Below are 26933 nucleotides of genomic sequence, written 5' to 3'. Positions count from 1 at the left end.
TGTAAATCATCCAAGACAATTTTGTATTGATTAGGTGGTCTAATAAATAACTTAATGTTATTATTTCAACCAACAGAGGAAGCCATACAGTGGATCACCCAACTGGACATTCTGCTATAACTAAATCTTGTTCCCCAGAAACATGTTTCTTGTCTGTGTATATTTGTAAATTTATTTATTTATTATTATTTACATATTTTACGCCCACATTGGAGCACTTAAATCAATACATTTGAGTAAATTTCTTCTTTTTCTTCTCCCAGAACTTTCTCATCCTCTCCGACCTGGAAGCCCTTTGTGTGTCCGATATAGTATATTGTTTCCGTTCAACTGTTTTTAGTTTGAGACTTATGCTTTTGTTCTTCAAAATCCTCTTCTCTTTTCTGTCTTGATTTGTTGCCGAGTTATACCCAATTCTTCCAAATCATCCTGAACTTCTTTGAATCAATTATTATTGATTTTATTTTTCAAAAAATAATCAAATAGTTATTTCAATATCCTGGTGTCTGGTAATCTTGATATGTGACAGAAAAAGGAAATTCTTCTTTTACGCATTGTAGATATTATTGATTCACATTCACGATAGACAATGTTGTTAGGGAACAATCTCCACTGTCCATCAACTTGGTGCTTTTTATTAATAATTGTTCTAAGAATTCTTCTATCAGTTTTCTGTAATTTGTCTCTTGTAGATTTTACATTTAATTTGAATAAAGTTTCACTAGCATATGTTGCCTCTGGTTTAACTATGGAATTATAGTGTTTCAGCTTAGCGTTTATCGAAAGAGATTTTTTTAATAGGTTGGCCAGGTAAGTCTTCGTGCTTGTTTAAATTTAGTTGTTCTATGTTCTATTGCTTCTTTTCCATTTGTGTTCCATGTTATTATTTCCCCAAGATATTTGAATTTCTGAACAATTTTAATCTCTTTATTGCTGTTCAGTTGAATAACTGGTGAATCAACTTTAAAAGTTGGCATCATTTCTGTTTTTTAAAATGAAATTTGTAATCCCATTTATTTATTTTTGCTATAATTTCTAGTTGTTCAATTTGAAATTTAGCCTCTTCTATTGTATTTGCAAGTAATGCTAAATCGTCCGCAAAAGCAAGGCAGTTGAGTTTAATATTTCTACCGATCTTGATAGTTGGTTGGCATTTCTTGTTCCATTCACGCATAACCTTCTCCAATGCACAATTAAATAACAATGGTGAAAGTCCGTATCCTTGTCGAAGTCCAGTTCTTATAGTGAATGATTCTGATAATTCACCTGTAAATTTAACTTTTGCCTTTGTATTTTTAAAGGTGTCCGACTCGTTGGCTGAATGGTCAGCGTAATGGCTTTCGGTTCAGGGGGTCCCGGGTTCGATTCCCGGCCAGGTCGGGAATTTTAACCTTCATTGGTTAATTCCAATGGCCCGGGGGCTGGGTGTTTGTGCTGTCCCCAACATCCCTGCAACTCACACACCACACATAACACTATCCTCCACCACAATAACACGCAGTTACCTACAAATGGCAGATTCGCCCACCCTCATCGGAGGGTCTGCCTTACAAGGGCTGCACCCGGCTAGAAATAGCCACACGAAATTTTTAAAAAAATTTTAAAGTCATACTAATGAGGTTAACAAGTTTTTGGTGTAAACCAAATTCTTTAAGGCTTTTTAATAATGATTCACGATGAATACTGTCGTATGCTTTTTTTAAATCTACAAACGTGATGACTAGACCCTTACTTCGAATTCTTTGGTGCTTCATGATCCATTTTAAACTAATAATTTGATCTGGACAGCTTCTACCTGGTCGAAATCCTCCCTGATATTCTCTGAGTTCTTGGTCGAGTTGTTCTTGGATTCTTGTGTATATAATCTTGGATAAAATCTTGTATGTAATATCAAGCAAGGATATCCCCCAATAATTATTTGGATCAGAGCAATCACCTTTTTTATGCAGTGGGTGGATTATCGCCGTATTCCATTCCTCGGGAAGCTTCTCCATTTTCCAAATATCAATGATGTATTTATGTAGGTTTTGAGTAGTCTGATCATTAGCATTATTCCATATTTCTGCTACTATTTGATTCTCTCCTGCTGCTTTGTAGTTTTTAAGTGCATTAATTGCTGTTTTCACTTCATTGTAGACAGGTGGTATAATTTTTTGTAATGGAGTTTTATTTTGTGGGTTAGGGTCAAATTCTAAATGTTCCACAGGATCCTCACAATTAAGTAACTCTTTAAAGTATTCTGAAAGGATGTTAGCATTATCTTGATTATTGTGTGCCATTTTTCCATTTTTATTTCTTAACATAAGTGTGGGAGGGGTAAACTTGATTGATATTGCTTGAATGTTTTGTAATAGTCTCTTGTTTTATGGTGATTGAATGTTTCCTCTACAGTGTTAAGCATTTCCTTTTGATAATTTATTTTAATTGTCCTAATTTCTTTAGCTGTTTGTCTTCTGGCATTAATTAGTTCTTCTCGAGATTTTTCTGTCTTCCTCTGTTGATCATTTAGCTATGCCTTGTGCCTTGGCTGAATTGCTTTATCACATTCCCCGTTCCACCATGCATGTTTCTTTCTCCTTTTAATTGGAGCTTTTTTTTCAGCTATAGTTTTAAGTTTGTTGATCATCATCTCTAATTTGTCATTTAAAGGTGTTTTGGATCTCTCTAAATATATTTTATTATATTAAGTAACTGGGATCATAATTTCTCCTTGCTTTGAGATGATTACGTTTGTGTTTCCTTTTTGGTGTTAACTTTATTTTTATTTTTGAGATATAATGATCTGAGTCAATGTCTACCCCACGGAGGATTCTGACATTATAAATTTCTTTATGATAATATTTATCCATAGCAACATGATCAATCTGAAACTCTCCCAATTTTACGTTTAGGGCATTTCCATGTCATAATTTTATGTGGTCGCCTCATGAATCTGGTGGTTTCCAAAATGAGTCCATGATCTTCACAAAGTTCAATTAATCTTTTGCCATTTTTGTTCATTAATTTATGAGCTGGCCATTTTCCTACAACTGTACGATACTTCTTTTCTCTGCCTATTATAGCATTGAAATCTCCAAGTAAGATTTTTATATGCTCATCAGGGATCTTTGATAATATGTAACCAAGTTCTTCCCAAAAGTTTTCAACTCCTTCTCTATCTTTATTGTTTTTGTCATTTGTTGGTGCATGGACATTTATTAAAGTATACGTTTTATTCCCTACTTTAACTGTTAGAAGTGCCATCCTTGAAGAGTTTGAAGAAAAATCTTTAATTGAGTCTATTATGCTACTATGAACAAGAAAACCTACACCAAACTGGGGGACATTCTTCATTACTCTTTGTCCTGGAGGTCCTTTGTAGAGACGATAACCTCCTGATTCAATTGGGTCTTGGTCTATGTTCCTAAGTTCATGTAAAGCCATTATTAAAATCCTATGTTGGTCCATCACATCAGTTAAATGTTTCAACTTGCCCACCTTACTTAGTGAATTAATGTTTAATGTTGCAAAATATGAAAATTTTCCTGATTTGTTGAACTTATGTCTCTTCTTACATTGTTGGGTTTGTCCACTGTCTGTCAGCTGTCTGTCGATTGTCTGTTGGGCTTCCAGGTGCTCCGACTCGCCTAGGTCTTCTACTTGACACCCCACCGATTCTGAGTGGCGTCTTTGTGCAGATCCTTGTTGTTGTTTGTCCACACCGGTGGATTTATTCATTAGAAGACTCATCATCATTGATTGTCTGATCTTTCGATTGAAACATTTCTAACCGTGGTCAGGCTTTACAATTCCAGATGTGATCTGGAAAGGTGATTAATGAAGTATGAATTGGTGATAAATGAAATGCTACAAGTTCATCCTAGTTGTTCAGGACTGGGAGTAGGCATTTCCTCCATACCCCGCAAACGTTATGGTTTTCCCGCCAATACTCGGGTAGCTGATTGCAGTGATTTTCCACTTGGCAATATATATTTATATATTTGTGTATATTTATCTAACTTGTTGCCATATGCCAATCATAATACAACGTCCAGTAAAGTTTCAAGCATTCTGGATTCCTTTCTTGGGTATAAATCTATTCAAAATGAAGATACTGTACAACTGATGATGATCCCTCCTGGTCCCCTAGCTTAGACTACTGTCAACCCCTAAATGTATACGGATTTAGAATATGGAAAGGCTTTTGTACGTAGATTATCTGACACTATTCGATTATTGAATTTGGATATTGATTTGGAGCAGAGAAACACCATCTTGAAAATTCAATCTCTGACATACCACCAACTGTCGTCTCCTCATTTTCATCCCATGTGGCAATACACCTGGTACTAAAGCCAGTACTCGTCCAAAAATCCAGCAGCCTTTGAGCATCCTGTGCAATATTGTTTTGATAGCAGTGACCTAAAATGTTCCGCTCGCCTTTATCCTAGTTCCGTTAAGTGTGGTTGGTGTAGAACCACTTTTGTGCTTTCAACATTTCTACCATGAGCATCATTGTTGCAGAAACTATAAGGAGTAACTTGCTTTCATGAGTAAGTCCCTTGTTATACTGATTAATCTTTATTTTCACCATAACAATCTTATTCTGTTGCCCTTCTTGACCCACAATCAATGCAGAAATTAAGTTATTTCTCTTAATGCTGATACATCATTTTCATGACGTACTATGCAATTACTAATAGAATAAGAAAGATAATCAGTAGCGCAGTCCCTCGCTGAGTGAACCCAGCATACACTGCAGTTCCGCATAGCCAAGCGCATCAATTCAAATATACGAACCTTAATGCTTTCTGTAGGTTGCATAAGTTAATTTCTAAAAGAAATATTTTGGCCATTGTGTTATTCCTGGCTCATTTAATTTGTGTGCAGATTTTAAGTAACATCTGTGATTCACCAGTATGCACCCTTCCCTTGTTAGAAGACAAAATAAGCTGATATAGGGAATACAAAATAGGAATCTTCCTTCTGCCACCAACATTCTGTGAGGAGAATGCATTAGAAGGAGAAGAAGAATATTTCTGACTTTTTATTTTCACTTTCTATCAATTGATATTCTTATTTTTGTGGTGATTGGGTGATTGATAGAGAAAGCAATGTGATTTTCAGCCCAACAAACTTATTTTTCTAATGCATGTCTATCAGCAGTTGACTTTACTGATCCATTTTTCTTTTTTCTTTTTCCAGAACACCTTATACGGGGAGTGCCGCACAGAGTACAGTATTAGTGAGGAAAATGGCAAGATTATAGCACGGAAATTCATGGACATTAATGATTTGACATGCAAAGGCTTTCCCAGACTGGGATGGAGCAATGTGTCCCCTCTTATTTGCTCCCCAACTCCACAGGCAATCTCAACCAGCATAGGAAGAAAATATGTTTTAGTGCCATTAGAAAATGGAGGTTTGAACATTGAAAGTGTTCAGTCCAGGGGTGGAACAAATGTACAACCTTTCCAGGCTCTAGGTGAAATACAATATGCATTTGTCAAGTAAGTAATTCCATGAATCAAAAGAATCAGTTAATTTTGGAAGCAACTGTGAGTTCTATTCACATAACTTTCGTGTGTTTTTATCATGAGCCTGTTCACCAGTATTTGTCTGTCCTTGTCTCTCTGAGTTGGTTTAACTTGATCGTAGGCTATACAAGGTGTAGATCCCTTCCCTTCATGTCTTTAAATGCCTGGCTCCATGGTTTAATCGTTAGAATACTGGCCTTTGGTGCAAGGGGTTTTGGATTTGATTCCTGGCCGGGTTGGGGATTTTAACCTTTATTGATTAATTTCGACATCTCGGGTGTGGGATGCGAGTGCCTTCTTCTTCAACATTAGAATTTATCATAAGTAGGACCCCATCTTCGCAGACGTGCAGGTCGCTTATAAGGCATCAACTCGAAGGACCTGCACCAGGCCTCTGTGGAGGCCTCACGCCGCCATCATCATCATCATCATCATCATCATCATCATCATCATTATTAATGTATCAGCCCGTCATTTCTTAGGTTGCCCCTAGGTCTCCTTCCAATTACTTCCAGTGTGTAACCCATCTTTGCAATTATATCTGCATCTCTTTGCAGCTCGTGCCTAAACCACCATAGCTGACTTTCACATATCTTTTCCTGATTCAGAACAATGCCAAATCGCTTTCTTATGTCTACGTTGGAAACACAATTCAATCCAATGGTGCTGGCTTATCATCTCAGCATCTTTGTTTCCATGGCAATCAGTCAGTATTCTGCATCTTTTGTAGTCAACCAGCATTCATAACCATAGAGATGGTGTGGTACATCTATTTCATCATTTATGTCATCTGTCATCATTCATCACTTCATCCGAGCTGCAGTCACCTCTTTGTTAAGTTATTCGCCATAAGCAATTGTAGACCGAATTTTGTCACTTATGACAGGTCTTCGCCATCAACTTGGATGGTTCTGATATTTTGTGGATTTCATATCATATATTTGGTTTTCTCTTTGTTGAGTTGCAGCCCATATTAAACTAATCGATCATTTCATTCTTGGATTTGATGTTGGATACCAAGTTTGTTTTCTGCAGCTAGCATGATGTCATCAGTATTGAAGGGTTCAGGGTATTAGTTGGTGCAGGTCTGCTGTAATAGTGTCCATTGCTAGGATGAACAGAAGAGGTGATGGTGACAAACTCTGGTGAAGGCGGATGCCAAAAGTAAAGTGAAAGTAATTGGATGCTTCTGTAGCAGCTTGATCGTAGCTTCTTGGCACTGCATAAAGCAGTTGCACCCAATCAACAAGGTACTTTGTGACACAATATCCCCCTGTGGGTGGGGGTGGTTGAATAACACCCACGGTATCCCCTGCCTGTCGTAAGAGGCGACTAAAAGGAGCCCCAGGGGCTCTGAAATGTGGATCCTGGGTGGCGACCATGGGGCCCTTAACTGAGTCCTGGCATTGCTTCCACTTACTTGTGCCAGGCTCCTCACTTTCTTCTATCCTGTCTGACCTCCCTGGGTCAACTCTTGTTCTTTTCTGGCCCTGACGCTATTAGGTTTGCGAGGGCTAGGGAGTCATTCGTTTCATGCTCTTCGTGGCCCTTGTCTTTCTTTGGCCGATACCTTCATTTTTCGAAGTGTTCGATCCCTTCCATTTTTTCTGTCTGATTAGTGTTATATAGAGGATGGTTGCCTAGTTGTACTTCCTCTTAAATCAATAATCACTACCACCACCACCACCACCTGTGACACCATATTGTTAAAGGAAAACTCAGTATGTGAAATTGTTCGTCTTGCAGTGCTTTTCAACTAGGTGCATAGACTGCATTGGTTGTCCTGCAATCCTTTTAGAAATCCAGCTTGATTTTTCTTCTTTTATCTCCATTTCCATACAATTATGTGGAATGAATGAATAAATGAATTCTAACTCTCTATTCAAGATTTTTCAGGTGACAAAACTTTCTAGAAAATTATACTTTTGTATTTTGGGAGAAAAGGTTAAATTACAAGAGAAAAATAATTAAGTTCATCAGGGAGATATGCTTTCTAAATATATGGTCTTGGATCAAAATGCTGGCAGAAATTGACAAACCTCATTTCTTTCATCCCCTTTGCCGCTATTAGTATATTGTCTGGCTGGTTGCCCCACCACGGTAATGAGAAGACTGTACAGCTAACATCTCAACACAGAGTGATGGGTGGTGGTAAATAACCCAATCTTCTAAAGTGGCCATGGCTTTGGGGAGATGAGTTTCTTTAGGTACAAAATGACACTGGAACACATCTGACCTAAGGTTAGGGGTGGCAGCAAAAGGCATCTGTATTCCATGTTAGAAGCAGCCTGGCCATGTGCTGGCAGTAGCTCTAAAATTCCTTTGGGAATGGAGACCCCATTGTAACAACAGCCTAAAATAAAAATGGCAAAATCAACCTTGCAAAAGGTTAGGGGGTTCCCCAGAAATGACACACAGTTCTTATGCTGGGGGACTGTGAGAAGTGGGTGACCAGTAAAGAACATAATAAAAGTGGCAATAACCAACCTCATGCCATAGACTGGAAAGTTGGAAGAGGTGATTGATTTCATGAAGAAGGAGAATATAGCCATGATGGGATTGAGTGAGGTTAAGTGGAGAGGGAAAGGAAAGAAGAAGTTGAGCAAGGGATATACACTCTACTGGAGTGGAGGTCATGGAGCCAATAATAATAAGCAACAAGATCTTAGATGAGTATGTAGATAAAGTGGACTACATAACTGATAGAATAATAAAGATACAGTTAAGGGTAGATAATATCCCACGGCACTTAACGCCCTTAAAAGGGCTTTAGCCTGCCCAGCTCGAAGGCCTGCAGATTACAAAGGGTCGTGTGGTCAGCACGACGCATCCTCTCAATTGTTATTCTCGGCTTTCGAGACCGGGGCCGCCATCTCACTGTCAGATGGCTCTTCAATTCTAATCACGTATGTTGAGTGGACCTCGAACCAGCCCTCAGGTCAAGAGAAAAATCCCTGACCTGGCCAGGAATCGAACCCAGGGCCTCCGGGCGAGAGGCAGGCATGCTACCCCTACACCACGGGGCTGGCTAAGGGTAGAGAATAGAGTAAAAGATTTCATCCAAGTGTGTGCACCCAAGACTGGATGCAAAGAGGAAGATATGGACAAATTCCTGGAGACACTGGAGAGAGAAACAAAGGATGAGGAAGTGACTGTCATGGGGGAATTTAATGCAATGGTGGGATGTGTCAGAAAAGGAATGGAAGAAGTTTTTGGACCTTTTGGATATGGAAAGAGGAAAAGGTAGCGAAGCTGGTGGTTTCTTATGTGAAAAATGAGTTAATTGTGGGCATTTGGACAGTTGGTATTAAAAATGAAGGAGTTTGGAATGGTAATTAGTGAAAAGAAAACTGTAGTCATGCACTGTGGAAAAGAGAAAAAGAGAAGCCAAGTGAACATAGACGGAGAACGGTTAGAGAATGTAGAACAGTTTACATATCTGGGTAGCATTAATAATGTAAGTAACAAAATCAACCCTGAAATTAATAACAAACTAAGTAAAGGTATAACATTTTATCATCAAGTCAGAGAGCTTTTATGGGATGAAAACTACCCAAGAGAACAAAATTAACATTATATGAACAGTATTTCATACCAATTGTAACATACGGAGTAGAAACGCTGGTAACTAATAAGAGACAAGATAGTAAGATCCAAGCAGTAGAAATGAAATTTTTAAGAACATTGGTTAAAAAGACACGAAGAGAGAGAATTCAAAATATTAAAATCAGAGAAGAGCTAAATATAGAACCGTTAGTACAGAACATACAGAAAGCAAGACTGAGATGGTTCGGACATGTAAAAAGAATGGGAAAGGAACGGATAGCAAAAAGGGAATTGGAAAGGGAAGTTAAGGGAAAGAGACCAGTTTGGAGACCGAGAAGAAGGTGGATGGATCAGATTTGGAAGGACATTAGAGAAGCTGGATTGGATGTGGCGGAAGTAATTGAGCAGGAAAAGTGGAAGGACAGAAAGGAGTGGAGGAGGCTTGTTAACCACACCCGGGCGACTGGAGTGGGACATTGATGATGATGATGATGTGGTTTAAGAAAATTCCAATATAAGCTGAAACACTTCCACAACTGAGGTGGAGAGTGTGGAAGTAGAATGGAATATGTTCAAGAAGGCATTTGTAAGTTGTGCAAAAAGTGCTTGTGGTATAATAACTGAAATAGTGAAAGATAAAACATGGCAAGTATGTAATAAGGATAAAAAGGAAGAAAGTAGAAGAAAGTATCAGGAAATGAGAAGAAGGTGGAAGAAGCAGTAAGTGAAGAAAAGCTGGGAAGGATTTGCAAGGGAGTTGGAAAAGGATATGTATAGTGGTAAAAGAATGCTATATGGACTTTTAAGAAGGAAGAGAAAAGAAGGAGTCTACACAAAGCAGTTGAAATAGGAAGGAAGAGGAGAGGATTACACAATCAGAGGAGATAAGGGAAAGATGGAGGGATTACATTCAAGAACTCTGAATGTGAGAGGGGATGTAGATGAAATGATAGAGGTAGAAATTGCATCCAAATGAATGAAAGTGAAAAAAGCACCAGGAATTGATGAATTATGTGTGGAAGTGATAAAAGCAGCAGAACCCTTTGGTCTGCAATGTCTGTATAGGCTATTTAGATGTATTTGGAAAGAAAAATCAGTACCAAATAACTAGAGTAAAGGAGTAATTACTGTATATCTAAACTTAAGAAGGGGGACAAGATGACATGTGATAAATTATTTTTAAAGAATCACACTCATATCTCAGGTAGCAAAAATATTTAAAAGGGTACTAGAGAAGAGAATGAGTAGATAGGTGGAAGAACAATTACAAGAAAAGCAATATGGCTTTCAGAATAGGGGATCAACACTAGACTCCATCTTTAGTATGAGGCTGTTAATGGAAAAACACTGGGAATACAGGAGATATGGTGATGACATTCCTTGATTAAAAAAAGGTTATGATAGTGTATCCAAAGCAAAGGTATGGAAAGTAATGCAACAGAAAGGATATGGAAAACAAATGATGTGCAAGCAATGTACAAAAATTGTTGCAGCAGTGTCCGGACACATGAGGGGAGGACAGAGTAGTTTTGGAATGATACTGGACTACAACAAGAAAGTGTGCTATCACCAGAGCCGTATTTAGGCATGAGTCTTATGGGCCCGGGACCAGGGCGGCAAATTTATGGGACGGAAAAAATGAAAAGGTCTAATAGTTTGAAAACGAGTTTTTAGAGTGCACGCACTGAATAACGGAATTTTTGTTCCACTTATGTGAAAGTTGTCAGGAATAATATTATAAATACCACCACAATGTTGAAACACAGCCCCCTCACTTCTGCATACAGGTATCAAGATGACTTAGGGCTGCAACTTAGTCAATTGAGTGGTGAATCAATGCCACCTAGAGAAAACTGTGTGGTGTTGAATGAATCGAGAAGGCCGCTAATTTCCCGTAATACCAAGAGTTCCAGAGAAGTCTGTGAAAGTGAAAGCTTTTTTTATTCATTTTTTGAAAATTTTATTAAACGTTTTTCGTGTTATGTACACAACATGGATGATCGAAAACAATTACAGTAAGTGGCTCAAATGATCACAGATTAGCAGAAGAGAAGAAGTGAATTTTCTCAAACACCAAAATTAGACTTGTTTTCCCACAGGAACCAAAGTGACAGTATAACTCAACTTCCTCTCATACAATGATGAAAATAAAAATGGTGGTACTGGCACAGAAAACTTTGATGACTTGCATTTTAGTTGTGTTTCCATTGGTCTGCTGTGGGAACTGTAAGTGAAAATCGTGAAGACAATCTAGTAGCAAGGGAAGGTATTTTTAAATCAATCAATTACCCTTATATTTGGCTTACGAATAGTAATTGCAATTTTGTCTTATCAAGTTTACAGAAGGGGGGAGGTAGGAATGGCGGGAAAATTATTTGGGCCCAGAGGCGTTGCAGTATTTAATTTCAGCCCTGCCTATCACCACTGTTGTTCATAATGATTATGGATGAAATTGTGAAGGAGACAAACATAAAATATGGGAAGAGAGGCCTGGAGGTAAGGCCGTTTGTATATGATGTTGTGGTGTGGGGAACAAACAGGGCAACTCAACATGCTGAGTGTGATTATTAAAAATTTGGGATGGAAATCAGCATGAAAAAAATAATAAGACAATGGTGCCGACTAGAGGGAAAAGGGAATTATAAAAATATAGGGACAAAACCTTGAAATTGTGGAGGGCTTCAAGTACTTGGGAAGTGAACTGATGCATTATGCAGGGCTGGGAGATTAAAAGGATTGAACAGGGAAATGCATTCTATCAGATTGCGAGAAACCTGGTGCAAAGGAGTAACACAAATGTGAAACCCTCAGATATCACACGACCAATTGATTCCAGCTGCTCCATTAACAGAATATCGGCATCTTGGAAGATAGATTTACCAAAAATGGACTAAAAAATTTTTCTCTTTAACCAGAGGAGTTTTAGAGGAGAGGACTTTTCACCTCAACATCAACACATGTTTTTTAACACATTCACGCCCACCATCTGAGTGGGCTATTTAAATGGCTGGCCCAGCTATTCCAGATGTTATTTTCACAATCCGTTCTAAACCAAATAAGATATGAAAACAAAATTTTGCACATACCTTAATGAAGTTCTGTAGTATCTCTGGAGGTAATGGTAGCTAATGTCACACTTTTCTGGGTGAACGGGAACGCCGCACTTTCCACAAAAATAGCATGTTTCACTAATAATTTTATTTTTGAAGCACACTTTGCATCTTCTTGAAGGGAACTGTACTTTATTTGATGGTGGAGACTTCAATAGAATGTACTCTTTTCTCTTCCCATCTAACCTGAATGGTTGATCCTTGGCCGGTGCCCTTTCTTGGCGGCAAAATTGCAGAGCGTGGACTTGGAGCTGATGAAGTGGAGGGTGCTGAGATGTCGGAGAGAGGTGACTGTAGTTGTATGTGGGGTTCACTTTTTGCCTGGAGCAAGTTCCTAACTACTGTCTGCATGAAATTCAGGAATCTTATTGCTTTTTGAGGATTTGAGTTCTGAAAGAGCTGAAATGCATTAAAAATTGAGCATTACAGTAAATAAAAGAAAGCCTTTTTTGGCAACTTTACTGCTTTCCTCATGAAAGGATAGAGTGCCAAGTACTGGTCTGCAGTATCAACACCATGTATGTATTGATTATAGTCAGTCACAGACTCTGGTTTCAGTTGTCTATTTCCAGATTTTTTTGTTTCAACCATTTATGCTGAGTGGCTGGTAGTTACCATAGTAATAACCTTTCTGTACCTCCAAGTAACAAGCAGTACATCCTATTCCCTCTTAAAAGTCATTTCACCCTGTTTGAGAATTGTCTGGTGTTCCTTTAGATCTTTCGGCACACCCCTTTTTGACCGTATTATTCCAAATACAGCATTGTTCTGTTCCCGTAATTGTTTTGCAAGTACAACGCTGTTGTAATAATAATCCATATATACTGTATACCACTCAGCATGATAAATTTCAATCAGCTGAAAAAATGTGCTTTGTAAATTTGCACCACTTGCATCATATATCATGAGTTTATAGGCATACCCCGTGTTAGACTCGCAAACCATCCTCACTAAAATCCCATATTTTATTATTTTACCGGGGCTGTATACGCGGAATTTCAGATGCCCTCTCCAGGCTAGCATTCCCTCATCCAGAGCAATGTTTTGTTTAGGAGTATAAAGCTCTGTAAATCTGTCATAAATTTTCTGTAAAATGGGTCTAATTTTATATAATCTGTCAGTGCTGTGCTCGTATTTGCTGCTGTCACTAAAGTGGAGTTATAACAGGATGCTTTCAAAACTATTTTATGACATGGTTTTTAATAAAATAGGATTGGAGAAAATTGGATCTTCTGTCCAGTACCTTCTGAGAGATGGTTTACTAATGATGCCAGTAGTGAGTATCAAACCCAGGAATTGTCTCATTTCTGAAACCGTCACCGGACTCCAGGTTTGTGTAATAGAGTGTTTAGAGAAGGGATGTGGCGCAGACTGATTACCTGACTGGCATACATATTTGTTTGCTCACACAGGTATTCGAGAAATAGATTTACAAATGACATCTCGTTAGTTTTTTCTGTTTCAATATTTAGACCTGGTGTAGCCGTAAATGGGATAGCAGGGGGGAGAAATAAAAGTGAACCTTCAAGTACTGTGCTTTCTGTCAGATATCCAGGAGAATTGTCTTCACTGTCATCACTGTCACTTTTACTTAGTTCAGGAATTAGTTCATCACCTGAGTCTTCATTGAATAGGATGTCGGCAATTTCATCAACACTTACATTGTCCCTAAATGCCATGGTTACACTTCAGAACGTGACTGTACACACACTTGTGCAATCACAAACCAACTATGCAGCTAGCTTGGCCAGCACTAGCCTTCATTCACAATCGGAATTTAAAAACAAATATATTGGAAAAGAAAATCTCCAAGGCCATGTGGTTTCTGGTGAGTAGAAGCAGGTTGAAGCATTCATAAGGGTTTTACCCTCATCTCTGTTGCACATATTTGTGACACAAATAAACCACAGCTGCGCAGGAATGGCTACAATTCAAGGTTGCGCTTATCCAGGCTAACTCGGATACAGTCCAGAACATGGACACGCGTTATAGGCAATAACTCAGATACAGGCGTGAATGTGTTAAGTGTCAATCATGATCATTGTTCTTTTAATTCTGTATAATCTTCTCAGTGTTTTATTTGTTAATGTATATATGTGTGTAGCATTTTAAGCTTTCTACTGAAAATGGCTTTTAGATAAGCTGAAACAGTCTAGTTAGACATTGTCACATCTAACAAAGATGGACACTTTTGTATTGCAAAGGAGGATAACATAAAGATTTTTCTATTGTAAAGTGATAGTCATCAATACGGAGTGAGACCTATAACATGCGAAGGAAGGAAGTACCAACGAAGTGTAAATAGGTGATGTATAAGATGTACTACTGCCCAATACTGACATATCAGTGGAGACCTGGACGCTGACAAAAAAGACAGGAGGATAAGAATATTGAATATCCTTGTTACAATTTTAAGGTCTGTACATTTATTTTTCGACTGAAGATGTCCTGATAAAGGACGAAACATGTATCAAATTTTAATGTTGTCTTAATAAAGACAGGCAATTTGTATTGGAAAGGTACAAAAGGTACAATGATCAAGTGTTGCACAAGTAGTTACTTACGACAATACGAGCTTTACGATGAAATTTATTTCATGTAAGGACTTGCAGATGCACAAGATTTGTGTTCATAATTAAATCATGATTTTTATTTACATATCTTTCGATTGCTCCTTGCCATTAGCTCAAGTACCCGGACCAAATTTGGTGCTAACATCAAGGAGTCCATTTCAGTGACCTTCAAACGCATAAGCTATAGTGGATTTACACTGGTGCTCCTTTGTCGGAAGATATAACATAGTTGCCATGACTTATGAAATGATCCTATAGATGTACGTAGGTGCTTTGAAAAGTTCTCAGAATGTACTAGAATTAAGTATCTTACCTCGGAACTGCTTTTATTTTTCAACATAGTCTCCCTGTAGACTAATGCATTTGGTCCAGCGATGTTCCAATGCCTTGATCCCATCTCGAAAATGAGATTCCTCCAGGCCTGCAAAATACCTCTCCAATTCGGCTGTCAGTTCTTCCCTTGTAGAAAATCTCCGTCCACCGAGGAAAATTTTCAGCTTGGGGAATAGATGAAAGTCTGATGGTGCCAAATCAGGTGAATAAGGTGGATGTGGCAACAATTCGTACCCCAGGTCATGAAGTTTTGCCATGGCAATAACACTTGTGTGCGGCGGAGCGTTGTCCTGATGAAAGATGACACTTTTCCTTTCCAAACCAAGCCCTGTTTCACGTATCTTTTCCTGTAGTTGGTCTAGGAAGTTTTCATAGTATTGCCCCATAATTGTTTGGCCAGTAGGAAGATAATCTATCAGCAGAATGCCTTTTGCATCCCAGAAAACCGAGGCCATAATCTTTCCGGCCGAACGCACTGCCTTTGCTTTCTTTGGTGGTGGTGAATCAGCATGTTTCCACTGCTTTGACTGCTATTTTGTCTCTGGGGTATAGTAGTGGACCCAAGTTTCATCTGTAGTCACAAACCGCCGCCAAAAATCTTGTTGGTTGCACTGAAAATGGGTCAGACTTTGTTCGGACATTTCCAATCTGGTGCGTTTATTGTCCAATGTCAAGAGCCGCGGCACCCATCTTGTGGAAAATTTTTTCATACCCAATTCTTCAGTTAAAATATAATATATCCATTCAGAAGACATCCCTACAGCTTCAGCAATCTCCTGCACTTTCAGTTGACGATCCTCCATGACCATTTTATGCACTTTTGCGATAAATTCTGAGGTCGTAACACTTTTTGGCCGTCCACTACGTGGATCATCATCCAAGCTCTCCCAACCAAATTTAAACTCGCTGGTTCACTTGGCAACAGTTGAAAATGAAGGAGCAGAGTCCCCCAGTGTGTTCTGAAAGTCGGCATGAATTTCCTTTGCTTCATACCTTTCTTTACAAAGTATTTAATCACTGCTCGAATCTCAGTTTTTTCCATTGTCACAAATCACTACTCGGGAACAACAACAAAGAGTCGTCACTACCACACTCCTGCAGCTAGAGCACTGATGCACCACGTGTTCACTCACAAAGGATGTGTGATTATTGCGTGGGAACCTCGTTGCTCTAGCACTGACATCTAGCGGTGAATTTAAAGTTGCTTGGCAAGTTGCTTCAATGGATCTACTCATCTTCAACTCATGCACGATTATGGATCTTTGTACGTGTTCGATTGTGATGTGACTTCATGCCTGACAGTATTTAAAAACTGGCTCATTTAACCGTTCTCCGCTATTCGTAAACTTTGTGGGACTTTACCTAGCGGTGCGCGTGCTATGCTACCGCTCAGAGAATTGCGCACTGTTTTCTTTTGAGGGATTTGCATTTTACTTCTTCTAAGTTTTACAGTGTCTACCCCCATTTCATTTTTATATCGCCTCTTCTACTGATCCTATACATTGTTTTTCGTCTTAATCGGCTGATGATGACCTGGACTAGGGTCGAAACCGGTACCATTTCTACCAATTATTAAATAGGAATGTAATTCACTACATTTCTTATTCTTTTGTATTGAATAGGTTGAATCTCTTTATCAATTATTTCAATTTTAACTATCTAGCGGTGATTCCGAGAACTTTTCAAACCGTCCTCATAATCCTACAACGTCAACTTATGAAATGAAATGAAATGTCGTATGGCTTTTAGTGCCGGGATATCCCAGGACAGGTTTGGCTCGTCAGTTGCAGGTCTTTCTATTTGACGCCAGTAGGCGACCTGCGCTTCGTGATGAGGATGAAATGATGATGAATACAACACATACAACCAGCCCCCGTGCTGTAGGAATTAACCAATTAAGGTTAAAATCCCCGACCTGGCCGGGAATCGAACCCGGGACCCTCTGAACCGAAGGCCAGTACGCTGACCGTTCAGCCAACAAGTCGGACAACTTATGAAATGATCCTCATAGATGTAATCCTACAATGACAACTTATGAAATGATCCTCATAGATGTAATCCTACAATGACAACTTATGAAATGATCCGCATAGATGTAATCCTACAATGACAGTTGCCACTTAGTAGTTCAAGCTCTTTAAGATATAGTGTATCATATTCTCTATTTAGTCAGCTACCAATATGTTACTACATTTGTTTCTCCTGGAAGATGGGAAAGTATATTTTCCTGACTGAGTACTGTGTCTGTAGTGCTACAGCAGAAATGAAATCAACATTATGATATTGTATGGTTAATAGAGGTTCATATTATTAGTGTTGAGCAAAAGCAGAACACAGGCATTAAATTAAACAACATAAGAAAAAATAAGCAATATATGTAGGTAATGCAAGTGATGCACATACAATTGTATAATTCATCTGTTTACAGCCAGACTCTACAATTAGAAAAGAGTGAAGATATAGCTGAGCCTCTGAAAGTGTCACCCAGTGGGAGAAATGTTGGACTAACATTTGAGCCTCCAAGGAAAGATTTAACCCAAGGTCGTGCTCCTCTTACTAATGAATCTACCTTGAAATTGGTAAGTATTGGTTTACTTAGCTGCATGTATGACATTAATGTTATCATGCATAGGCAAAGGAATACTTATGCCTCAGACAAAAATTTAATAAGTGAATCTAATTTTTTCAGATTGATTTGTATTTAGGAAAATTGAGTGACAAGGTAGAAATAAATCCTCTCTTGGTTGAGTCCCATGAACTTCATGATGAATATGTTTCACAACTGTTACATTATTTGTCGCTATTGGACAAGCCTAATCTAGAACAGTATTATCAACGACTTGTAATTGGCACCAGTTATCAACAAGAAACCTTGAGGTAAGAGAAATGTAATGACTACACCATTCAATCTAACATTTGTTTTAAGAATTTAATTCATTATTGTCTTGATTTTGCCTGTCCTGAATCTTTTAACATCTATTAAATCTAGAACTATTAAACATTTGTCAAGGCTCTGACAATATGAAAGTGAAGGAAGTATTCCTTGTGCATCAAAAGATATAAACTTCATATTATCTGTATTGACAGCTCTTATGTGTTGTTAAATATGTATTTACAAATGAAGGGAATAATGGTATCATATAATGAATTTTTTTTCATTAATTTCAATCAAATTATTTTACAGGCTGTTATATTGGTCTATGTGAATGTATGTTTTCTAGTATATTGCCTTTCTGCACAAAACAAAGGATTTTTTAGGTCTTGGTTAATGGAGGTGTAAGTGTGATTGAATTCTTTCATATGAATGCTCATAGCTGAAAATTAGTTATATTTATTAGCATTTAAGCAGTGGCGTATACTGAGGGCTACCAAGGCTATCGGTGAAGCCCAAACCTCAATTGAGAATGATGGAAGTCTAAAGCACATTATAATGTAAGCATCTAACACATTGTTCCATTTACGAAACTTGAAAGCAATGAGAAAAAACGTCACACATATTTCTGAGAGCTAAGCATCGGAGACTGATATCGCAGCCCAGACTCTCGTTCCTCTCCCCTCGACCCACTTCACGCGGCTTGCTGACGTATGTCCGATAGGTACTGGGACCGGGGTGATAGCTGTACTAGGCTTCGTTCTGCCAGATTGCCACTGCTGTCAACCATGCATTACTCATCGTATATAGTTCCTCACCTCCATATGTCTGTCATAATTATATAGATAACAGAGTGCTGGTATTTCACTCCCGTTTACTTCTACATCCTTGTAGGAATAAACTGCAGGGCTCCTGTTATAGGAGTAATACAGTTTTCTTTTATAGGTAGATCTGCTAAAATGAAATGCATTCTTTCAGGTTTAGTGTTCTCTTTTGTTGGTTGGAATCGAACCCGTGATCATGGGTCAGACACCACCACTGATCTCCCGAGGAAGCTAGTTAACCAGTGAACGATGGGTACGACCGCTGTAAAATTCAACATCTTTATGTACTTTAAAATAAATAAATAATAATAATAATAATAATAATAATAATAATAATAATAATAATAATAATAATAATAATAATAATAATAATAATAATAATAATAATAATAATAATAATAATAATAATAATAATAATAATAATAATAATAATAATAATAATAATAATAATTATAATTTATTTATTTATTTATTTATTTATTTACATAGTTTACGCCCACATTGGAGCACTTAAATCAAACCCAAATACATTTACGTTAACAAAGAATTAACTGAAGATTTAGCTTGCATCATCTTCTTCCTTTCCCAAAACCTCTTCATTCTGGCTGACCTGGCTGCCTTTTCTTCATCAGATATGACATAATAATAATAATAATAATAATAATAATAATAATAATAATAATAATAATTATTATTATTATTATTATTATTATTATTATTATTATTATTATTATTATTAATAATTATTAATAATTATAATTATTAATATTAATTATTAATAATTATTAATTAATTATTAATTATTATTATTATTATTATTATTATTATTATTATTATTATTATTATTATTATTATTATTATTATTATTATTATTATTATTTATTTATTTATTTACATAGTTTACGCCCACATTGGAGCACTTAAATCAAACCCAAATACATTTACGTTAACAAAGAATTAACTGAAGATTTAGCTTGCATCGTCTTCTTCCTTTCCCAAAACCTCTTCATTCTGGCTGACCTGGCTGCCTTTTCTTCATCATATATGACATAATAATAATAAGAAGAAGAATAATAATAATAACAACAACAACAACAACAACAATAATAATAATAATAATAATAATAATAATAATAATAATAATAATAATAATAATAATAATAATAATAATAATAATAATAATAATAATAATAATAATGGTGCATGGCATCTGTTTAGGCTTAGAATAAAATGAATGGCGAAGACATCATAAACACCCAGTCCCCAAGTCAGGGGAATTAATAGTGTGAGGGGGTTGATTCTGAAAATTGAACCGGGGCCATTGGACCATAGGCAAGCATTCTGTCCATTTAGCCACAAAACTGGACTTTAATTTGCTAAACCTTAGGATTCCACCACCGCTGATCAGGTGTTGTGTATTGACAGTAGCAGTGGCCAGGGCAGTAGCTCGTGAAGCTGCCTTCACAACACAACAGGCTTCTCTGTTGGCTATTGGCTGCAGCTCAAAACGCTGAAGGCTTCACGTTCACTAAAGCAACTATCGAAAAAAGGTAACCTAAGTCTAGTGGTAGCCCACCTCTTGATCCCAGCATATGCCACTGCATTTAAGTGTTCTTGATACTGTGAAGTTCCTGCAAGTTTTCCCGACATAAGAAGCCTTGCAAGTCTGGCAATTGAGCTTTTATACACCTAAGTTATGATATTTGTTGCTTGTGTGGATTGAAAAATAAACTTGAATAAGAGTTACTGGTAGCTGTTTTAAATGCTATTTTTATGTTGTGCTTCTTAAAGATGTTGGTAATTTGATTAACATTATTACTATTGCACATAAAGGAAGAATAGCCTTTCTTAGGGGTAGAATCTTTAGTTAACATAGTGTTGGGTTTACTTTTAAATTTATTCATTATTTTGTCTATGAAAGGTTTATTGTGACCTTGTAATCTTAATGCTCTTTGAATCATACTATTGTAAGCTACTTTTTTATGAGCTCCTGGATCATTACATCACTACATGCAGGAATTATTATCTGAAATGTCCAGAATTTGGGTGCCAGAGTTCACCTAAATGGATTCCTCGAATTTTGATAGAGCATGATAATTCTCTCTCCCAGGGTGTGTACATAAAGCTTTGTCCTGGTACATCTACTTCGGGCCTTACCTAACCCTCTGAAAATGGTTAAACAGGTAGGAACTGCGCCTGGGTTCTCCAATAATTGAATCGGTTGGAGCTGAAAAGCCTTCTCTACTTTTCAGGAGAGAGAGAAAATGTAATTACTCAGGCAGAGCATAAGAAACACGCCATATTGATATTATACATTGTAAACCAGATACTGTCGCTATGTTTGTGTTAGTAGAAAGTCGATTTTAAAGTAAAAACTATTTTGAGAATCAATGAAAAGAATTTGACTTAATGCTTTTCAGCTTTTCATCTATAATGAATATTTCACATGATATTTTTATCAAAATGTACTTTAATAAAAAAACAAACATAAGTCCATAACATATAATTTACAAGACCACACATGATATGAAACATCACAAGGATTCCCTTGCATTGGCCAGTTCAAAATATCCTGATAGAAATTGAGTCCCTCATGTTGAGCATACTGTATTATTTTTCCAATGTCCTGCAGCTTCTTTAAGTTTATGGGCACCTTGTCCTTATATGCCCTCTCATAAGGCATTGCAGGCTAATTAAAAATTTGGGTTTTCTCATATAAAATGTATGCGTGACTGGGTAGGCTATGTAGACTGATGCTTGAAATCACTCGAATCTGGTTGCTGTCACATTTGAATTGCTTGAATTTGATGGGCGCAAATGGTTGTTTCTGGTTCTTAGGTAGTTTCATACTTTCCTTGGAAATGTCAGTCTTCTTGAACAGCAATGATCACCATGTATCAATATTTACCACCTCATCGTATTCCACGATGTGAACTTCAACATTTTTCCTACTATTTGCTGTTATCCCTAAATAGTCTTTAGGTGTATACAGTCTATCAACAGTTTTTAGTTTCTTCTTGAATACACCAACATTTCTGTCGCAAGGTAAATATGAAATAGGTTCAGGAAACCTATGAGTGATTGATTGAAATCTGTCTATGCCTGTCAAACCTATACACATTCTGACTATGGTGTGGGTTTTTATTTTGGCCAGGACACCCATATAATACATTACATAGTGGTTCAAAAAGGAGCACACTTCATTAGCCCCCTTTTTCCCATTGCCCTCATGATACAGATTACAATGTGTCCAGTTTTCAGATCACGTACATTAAATACATTAACCCACAACTGATGCAGATAGAATATTTCTTGTACTGGAATCCTAGGCAAAGGCAGATTATGCATAAAATCAAAAGCTATGGGGCCTGTGTCCTCACTCTGTTAGCATAAGGATTTCACTTCTTGTAAAGACTTATAAAAGTTACGACTCATGTGGAGATGGATTTCCAGTTCGGCCTTTGCAGCAAGCTTTGAATTTTTGGAGATGTGAGGACTCATTAATTTTGAACTGAGTTCTTCACACAGGGAACAAACATCTGGAGTCTTCCAAATTTAAATTTTTCTATAATCATATTTAACAGTTGGTCAGGGTATTCACCACAGAAAAGTACATACATGGATTTCACACAGAGGCGAGCATCCAAATATTGAACTTCTTTCCCAGCATAGTGGGAATATTTCATAGGAAATGATGTTATATGATCATGTATAGCTTTATTAACTTGTTCAGAAGTTTTGTTAACTTTAAGATTCTTTCCACGCTTACCTATCGGCACTTCTCCATGCAGCAGAGCACAAGTTATGTTAAATAACTGTTTCATACCTATAGCATGTCAATTTCGGAAAGTTTTTTGCCACACCAATGACCTTCTTGAACCGATCATGACAAAATATTGAAAACTTGAAGAACGCTTCTTCTGTTCCTCCTCGGCATTTTCTTTTTTGGGTCTGCGCTGTTTGACATCACTTGCTTCAATAAGGCTTAGTAAATACAAGTCTTGGGAATCTTTGCTTGGCAGATCTTGGAACTTGATCAGAATGTTTACTTTTTTTATTTTCACCAATCCCTTCAAAACAATGCTTGCGGTACCTACAAAAATAAAAAATAATCTGAATGAGGTTACTTGGGTAATCGTTATCTTAAAAAACAAGTAGTTCTATGTCACAGTCCCATGAAAGAGAATAAAACAGCTGGATTTATATCACAACCAAAAAAGTATCTACAAAAATGTATCTAAACATGATTCCTTGGCCACAAATTCGAAGTTACCTAACCAGAAATAGAACCCAGGCCTCCTTCTACCTGTTGTGATAACACTAGCTGCTATTTATGGGCACATACACTGTGTTTAATAACCTGCAATCTTTGCCTGTTTTCTTCCCATTGTTGTACTTCCCACTGTAGTTTATGTAAGGAAAACCTTTTCGGATAGCATCTTTTATGATGTTTTTCTTATGAAGACTGTCTTATCTGTTTCTTTTAGGAGATATAATGCACAAGTAACACACGCTTCCTGTAGTGAACAACCAGGAAATGTCGCAAAATAAAAAAGCACGGGAATCCTGCAGGGCAGCCAGCATTAAGTATGGCACAGAAAGGAAACAAGTCAGTGCTTTAATGCTTTCCTCCTCCGATCGTGCTACACATAGCAGTGGTTTCTGTCATAAACAGAACACTGACTTAATTCCATCTTATTCCATTCAAAGGCCCTTGGTTCAATATTTCAGAATTATTATTATTTATTTTACGCCCACATTGGAGCACTGAAATCAATCTATGTACAGTCAAGTCTTATGAATATTGGTTACAAATTTGGTTGATGGTTTTCTTTTGTTCCCAGAAATGTTTCATTCTCTCTGACCTGGCTGCCCGTTCTTCGTCAGTTATGTTGTACTGTTTGTGTGTATAGGTCTTCAGTTTAAGTCTCACGTCATTATTTCTCAGGATCCTCATCTCTTCTCTGTTTTCAGTTTGTTGAATTGTCAAGCCTAATTCATTTAAATCTTCTTGGACTTCTTTGAACCAGTGATTTTTAGTTTTACTTTATTTCAGAACTAGCATGGTACCCGTGCTTCGCTACGGTATTATACTGAAATTTATAACTGCATGCTTATTGTTTTAGATATATAATCCGCCGAAATTCGCGATCTGACACGTTTACAGCGAGAATCCACCAAAATTCCCGATCTGACTCGTTTTCTATTAGATTACGGCACGTTTCCTCCCATTTTTCAATCTTCCTTTCCAGCAATCGATTTCGTACTTCCCGGGCTAGGCTCAGGTATTCTTCCCGGTCAGTTGGGTCCGTAAATCTTTGCCATACCGTATATTCCTATAATCATTTTTAATCTGGATAAAATCCTTCAGGAGATCCGGCGTGGTGTCTTATTGGGAGCCTTGGCGGCACTGAACCCGCGGCCGGCTGCATTCTTAGTCATTACCCGTCCAGGAGCCGTTTCCAGCGCGGTCCGCACATTTGACGACGGTCCGGAACATTATTATTATTATTATTATTATTATTATTATTACTATTATGTGTTGCTGGGATGAATGATGACAGGGAAAACCGGGGTATCCGGAGAAAAACCTGTTCTGCCTCTGTTTTGTCCAACACGAATGTCACATGGAGTGACCGGGATTTGAACCACGGAACCCAGCTGTGAGAGGCCGGCGCGCTGCCACCTGAGCAACGGAGGATCCTTATAAGTACATTAAGAACAGTAAAATCAGTTGGTCTCACCTCCTTTTACACCCCACCGCCGTTAGTTTTTATTGCCAACCCTCCCCCCCACCCCCCAAAAAAATTAAAAGAAGGCGTGTTTCTTTATGTTTAAGGGAGATTCCAAACACCAATGTTCACGTCTATTACCTTCAGTTTTGAGATATAAGTATCCCCATAAATATAATTTACTTTTGTCACTTCATTTCAAACTACTCCCCCCCCGCCCAAGTGAATTTTCCCGCAAAAAATACTTGTTTCTTTAATAGTGAAGGATCTTCTAAATACCAATTATCACGACTCTAACTTCTTCACTTTTTGATGTATGTGTCCTTATGAAAGGAATTCAACTCCTTTACACTCCCGCCCCCCAAGATGGTTTCCCCCCCAAAACGCGTTTTTCTTTGTTTTTAAGGGAGATCCAAATACGAATTTTCACGTCTGTAACAACTTTAGTTTTTATTAGATGTATATATTCTCATACAATTAAAGTCAATTAATTTTTCAATTCTTTCACCCCCCTCCCCCCCGCTTCATTGGATTTTCCGAGAATACGTGTTTCTTTACTTTTAAAGCAGATTGCAAATATCAAATTTCACGTCTGTAACATCTTCATTTTTAAGATATCAGTAGCCTAAATAAAAGAATTCAACACCATTTTCAGTCACTTTCACCCCCCACCCCCCACCCTCCACCCGAGTGGTATTTCAGAAAATTAAAAATACACGTTTCTTTATGTTTAATAGAGATAAAAATACCATTTTTCACTTCTGTAACATGTTAAGTTTTTTAGATATACTGTAAAAATTCTCATTTTAAAATTTCACCCCTTTTGGGTTCCCCTTAAGTGGAGTTTCCAAAAACAAATCACCTGTGTTTCTTTACATTTACAGGAGATTCCAAACACCCACTTTTTACGTCTGTAACATTTTACGTTTCCAAGATAATCTTTCAAAAAATTCACCCCAATTTGTCACTTCTGTTTAACCGCCATTAATAGGATTTTCCAAAAACTAAAAAAATAGGTGTTTCTTTATTTTTAAAGGAGATCCCATATACAAATTTTCAGTTCTGTAATATCTTCCGTTTATGAGATATATGTATCCTCATTAAAGGCATTCAACCCATTTTTCACCCTTTTACACCCCTCCTATTGGGATTTACAGGAAACAAAAAAATACGTGTCCCTTTATTTTTAGAGGAGATTCTAACTATCAAATTTTACATCTGTAAATTTTAAAGTTTTAAGATGTAGACACATTCATTTTAAAAAATTCACCCCCCTTTTCACAACTCAATATTTGGATTTTCCAAAAACGAAAAAATCCGTGTTTCTTTACATTTAAAGTAGATCCCAAATACCAATTTTCAGGTCTGTAATATCTTCAGGTTCTGAAATATAAGTAGCCTCATTAAAGGCATTCAACCCATTATTCACCCTTTTACACCCTTCCTATTGGGATTTTCCGAAAACAAAAGAATACGTGTTTCTTTATTTTTAAAGGAGATTCTAAATACCAATTTTTACATCTATAAACTGTAACAGTTTTGAGATTAGATACACACATTTTAAAAAATCACCCCCTTTTCACCCCCCCCCATTAATGGGATTTTCCACAAAAGAAAAATACGTGTTTCTTTATTTTTAAAGGAGATCCCAAACACCAATTTTCAGTCTGTAATATCTTCAGTTTCTGAAATATAAGTAGCCTCATCAAAGGCATTCAACCCCTTTTTCACCCCTTTTCACCCCTCCTATTGCGATTTTCCGAAAACAAAAAATACGTGTTTCTTTATGTTTAATGAAGATTCAAAATACCAATTTTTACATCTGCAAACTTTAAAAGTTTGGAGATATAGATTCACTCATTTTAAAAATTCACCCCCTTTTCACCCTCCCATTAATTGGATTTTCCAAAAACAAAAAAATACGTGTTTCTTTGTTTTTAAAAGAGATCAAAAGTACCAATTTTCAGGTCTGTAATATCTTCAGTTTCTGAGATATAAGTACTGGTATCCTGATTAAGGGCATTCAACCCATTTTCCCCATTTTCACCCCTTTTCACCCCTCCTATTGGGAATTTCTGAAAACAAAAAAATACGTATTTCCTTATTTTTAAAGAAGATTCTAAATACCAATTTTTACATCTGTAAACTTTTAAACTTTCGAGATATAGACACACTCATTTTAAAATTTCACCCCTCTTTTCACCCCCTTAGCGAAGGAATATCCAAAAACCCTCTCTTAGCGAGCACCTACATCTTAATATGAATATATCCCCAAAATTTTATTTCTTTACGTCCAGTAGTTTTGGCTCTGCGATGATGAATCAGTCAGTCAGTCAGTCAGTCAGTCAGTCAGTCAGTCAGTCAGTCAGTCAGTCAGGACAAGTTATTTTATATATATATATAGATATTGAATAATAATAAAAAATA

General features: G+C 37.1%; 1 protein-coding gene across 2 annotated transcripts in view; it reads left to right on the top strand.

The window, feature by feature from the left end:
• LOC136866424 (vitellogenin-4) overlaps positions 1–26933 on the top strand; it is a 252654-nt gene that overhangs the window by 74754 nt on the left and 150967 nt on the right. For both annotated transcript variants that reach the window (XM_068226732.1, XM_068226731.1), the window contains exons 4-6: positions 5185–5489; positions 17507–17657; positions 17768–17955. In XM_068226732.1, the coding sequence (XP_068082833.1) occupies positions 5185–5489; positions 17507–17657; positions 17768–17955 (644 nt within the window). The remainder of the gene's footprint in view (positions 1–5184; positions 5490–17506; positions 17658–17767; positions 17956–26933) is intronic.

This window comes from Anabrus simplex, chromosome 3 (assembly GCF_040414725.1).
Source record: "Anabrus simplex isolate iqAnaSimp1 chromosome 3, ASM4041472v1, whole genome shotgun sequence".
NCBI lineage: Eukaryota > Metazoa > Arthropoda > Insecta > Orthoptera > Tettigoniidae > Anabrus > Anabrus simplex.
The sequence above is the reverse complement of the archived record's forward strand: the minus strand, read 5'-3'. Positions and strand labels throughout refer to the sequence as shown.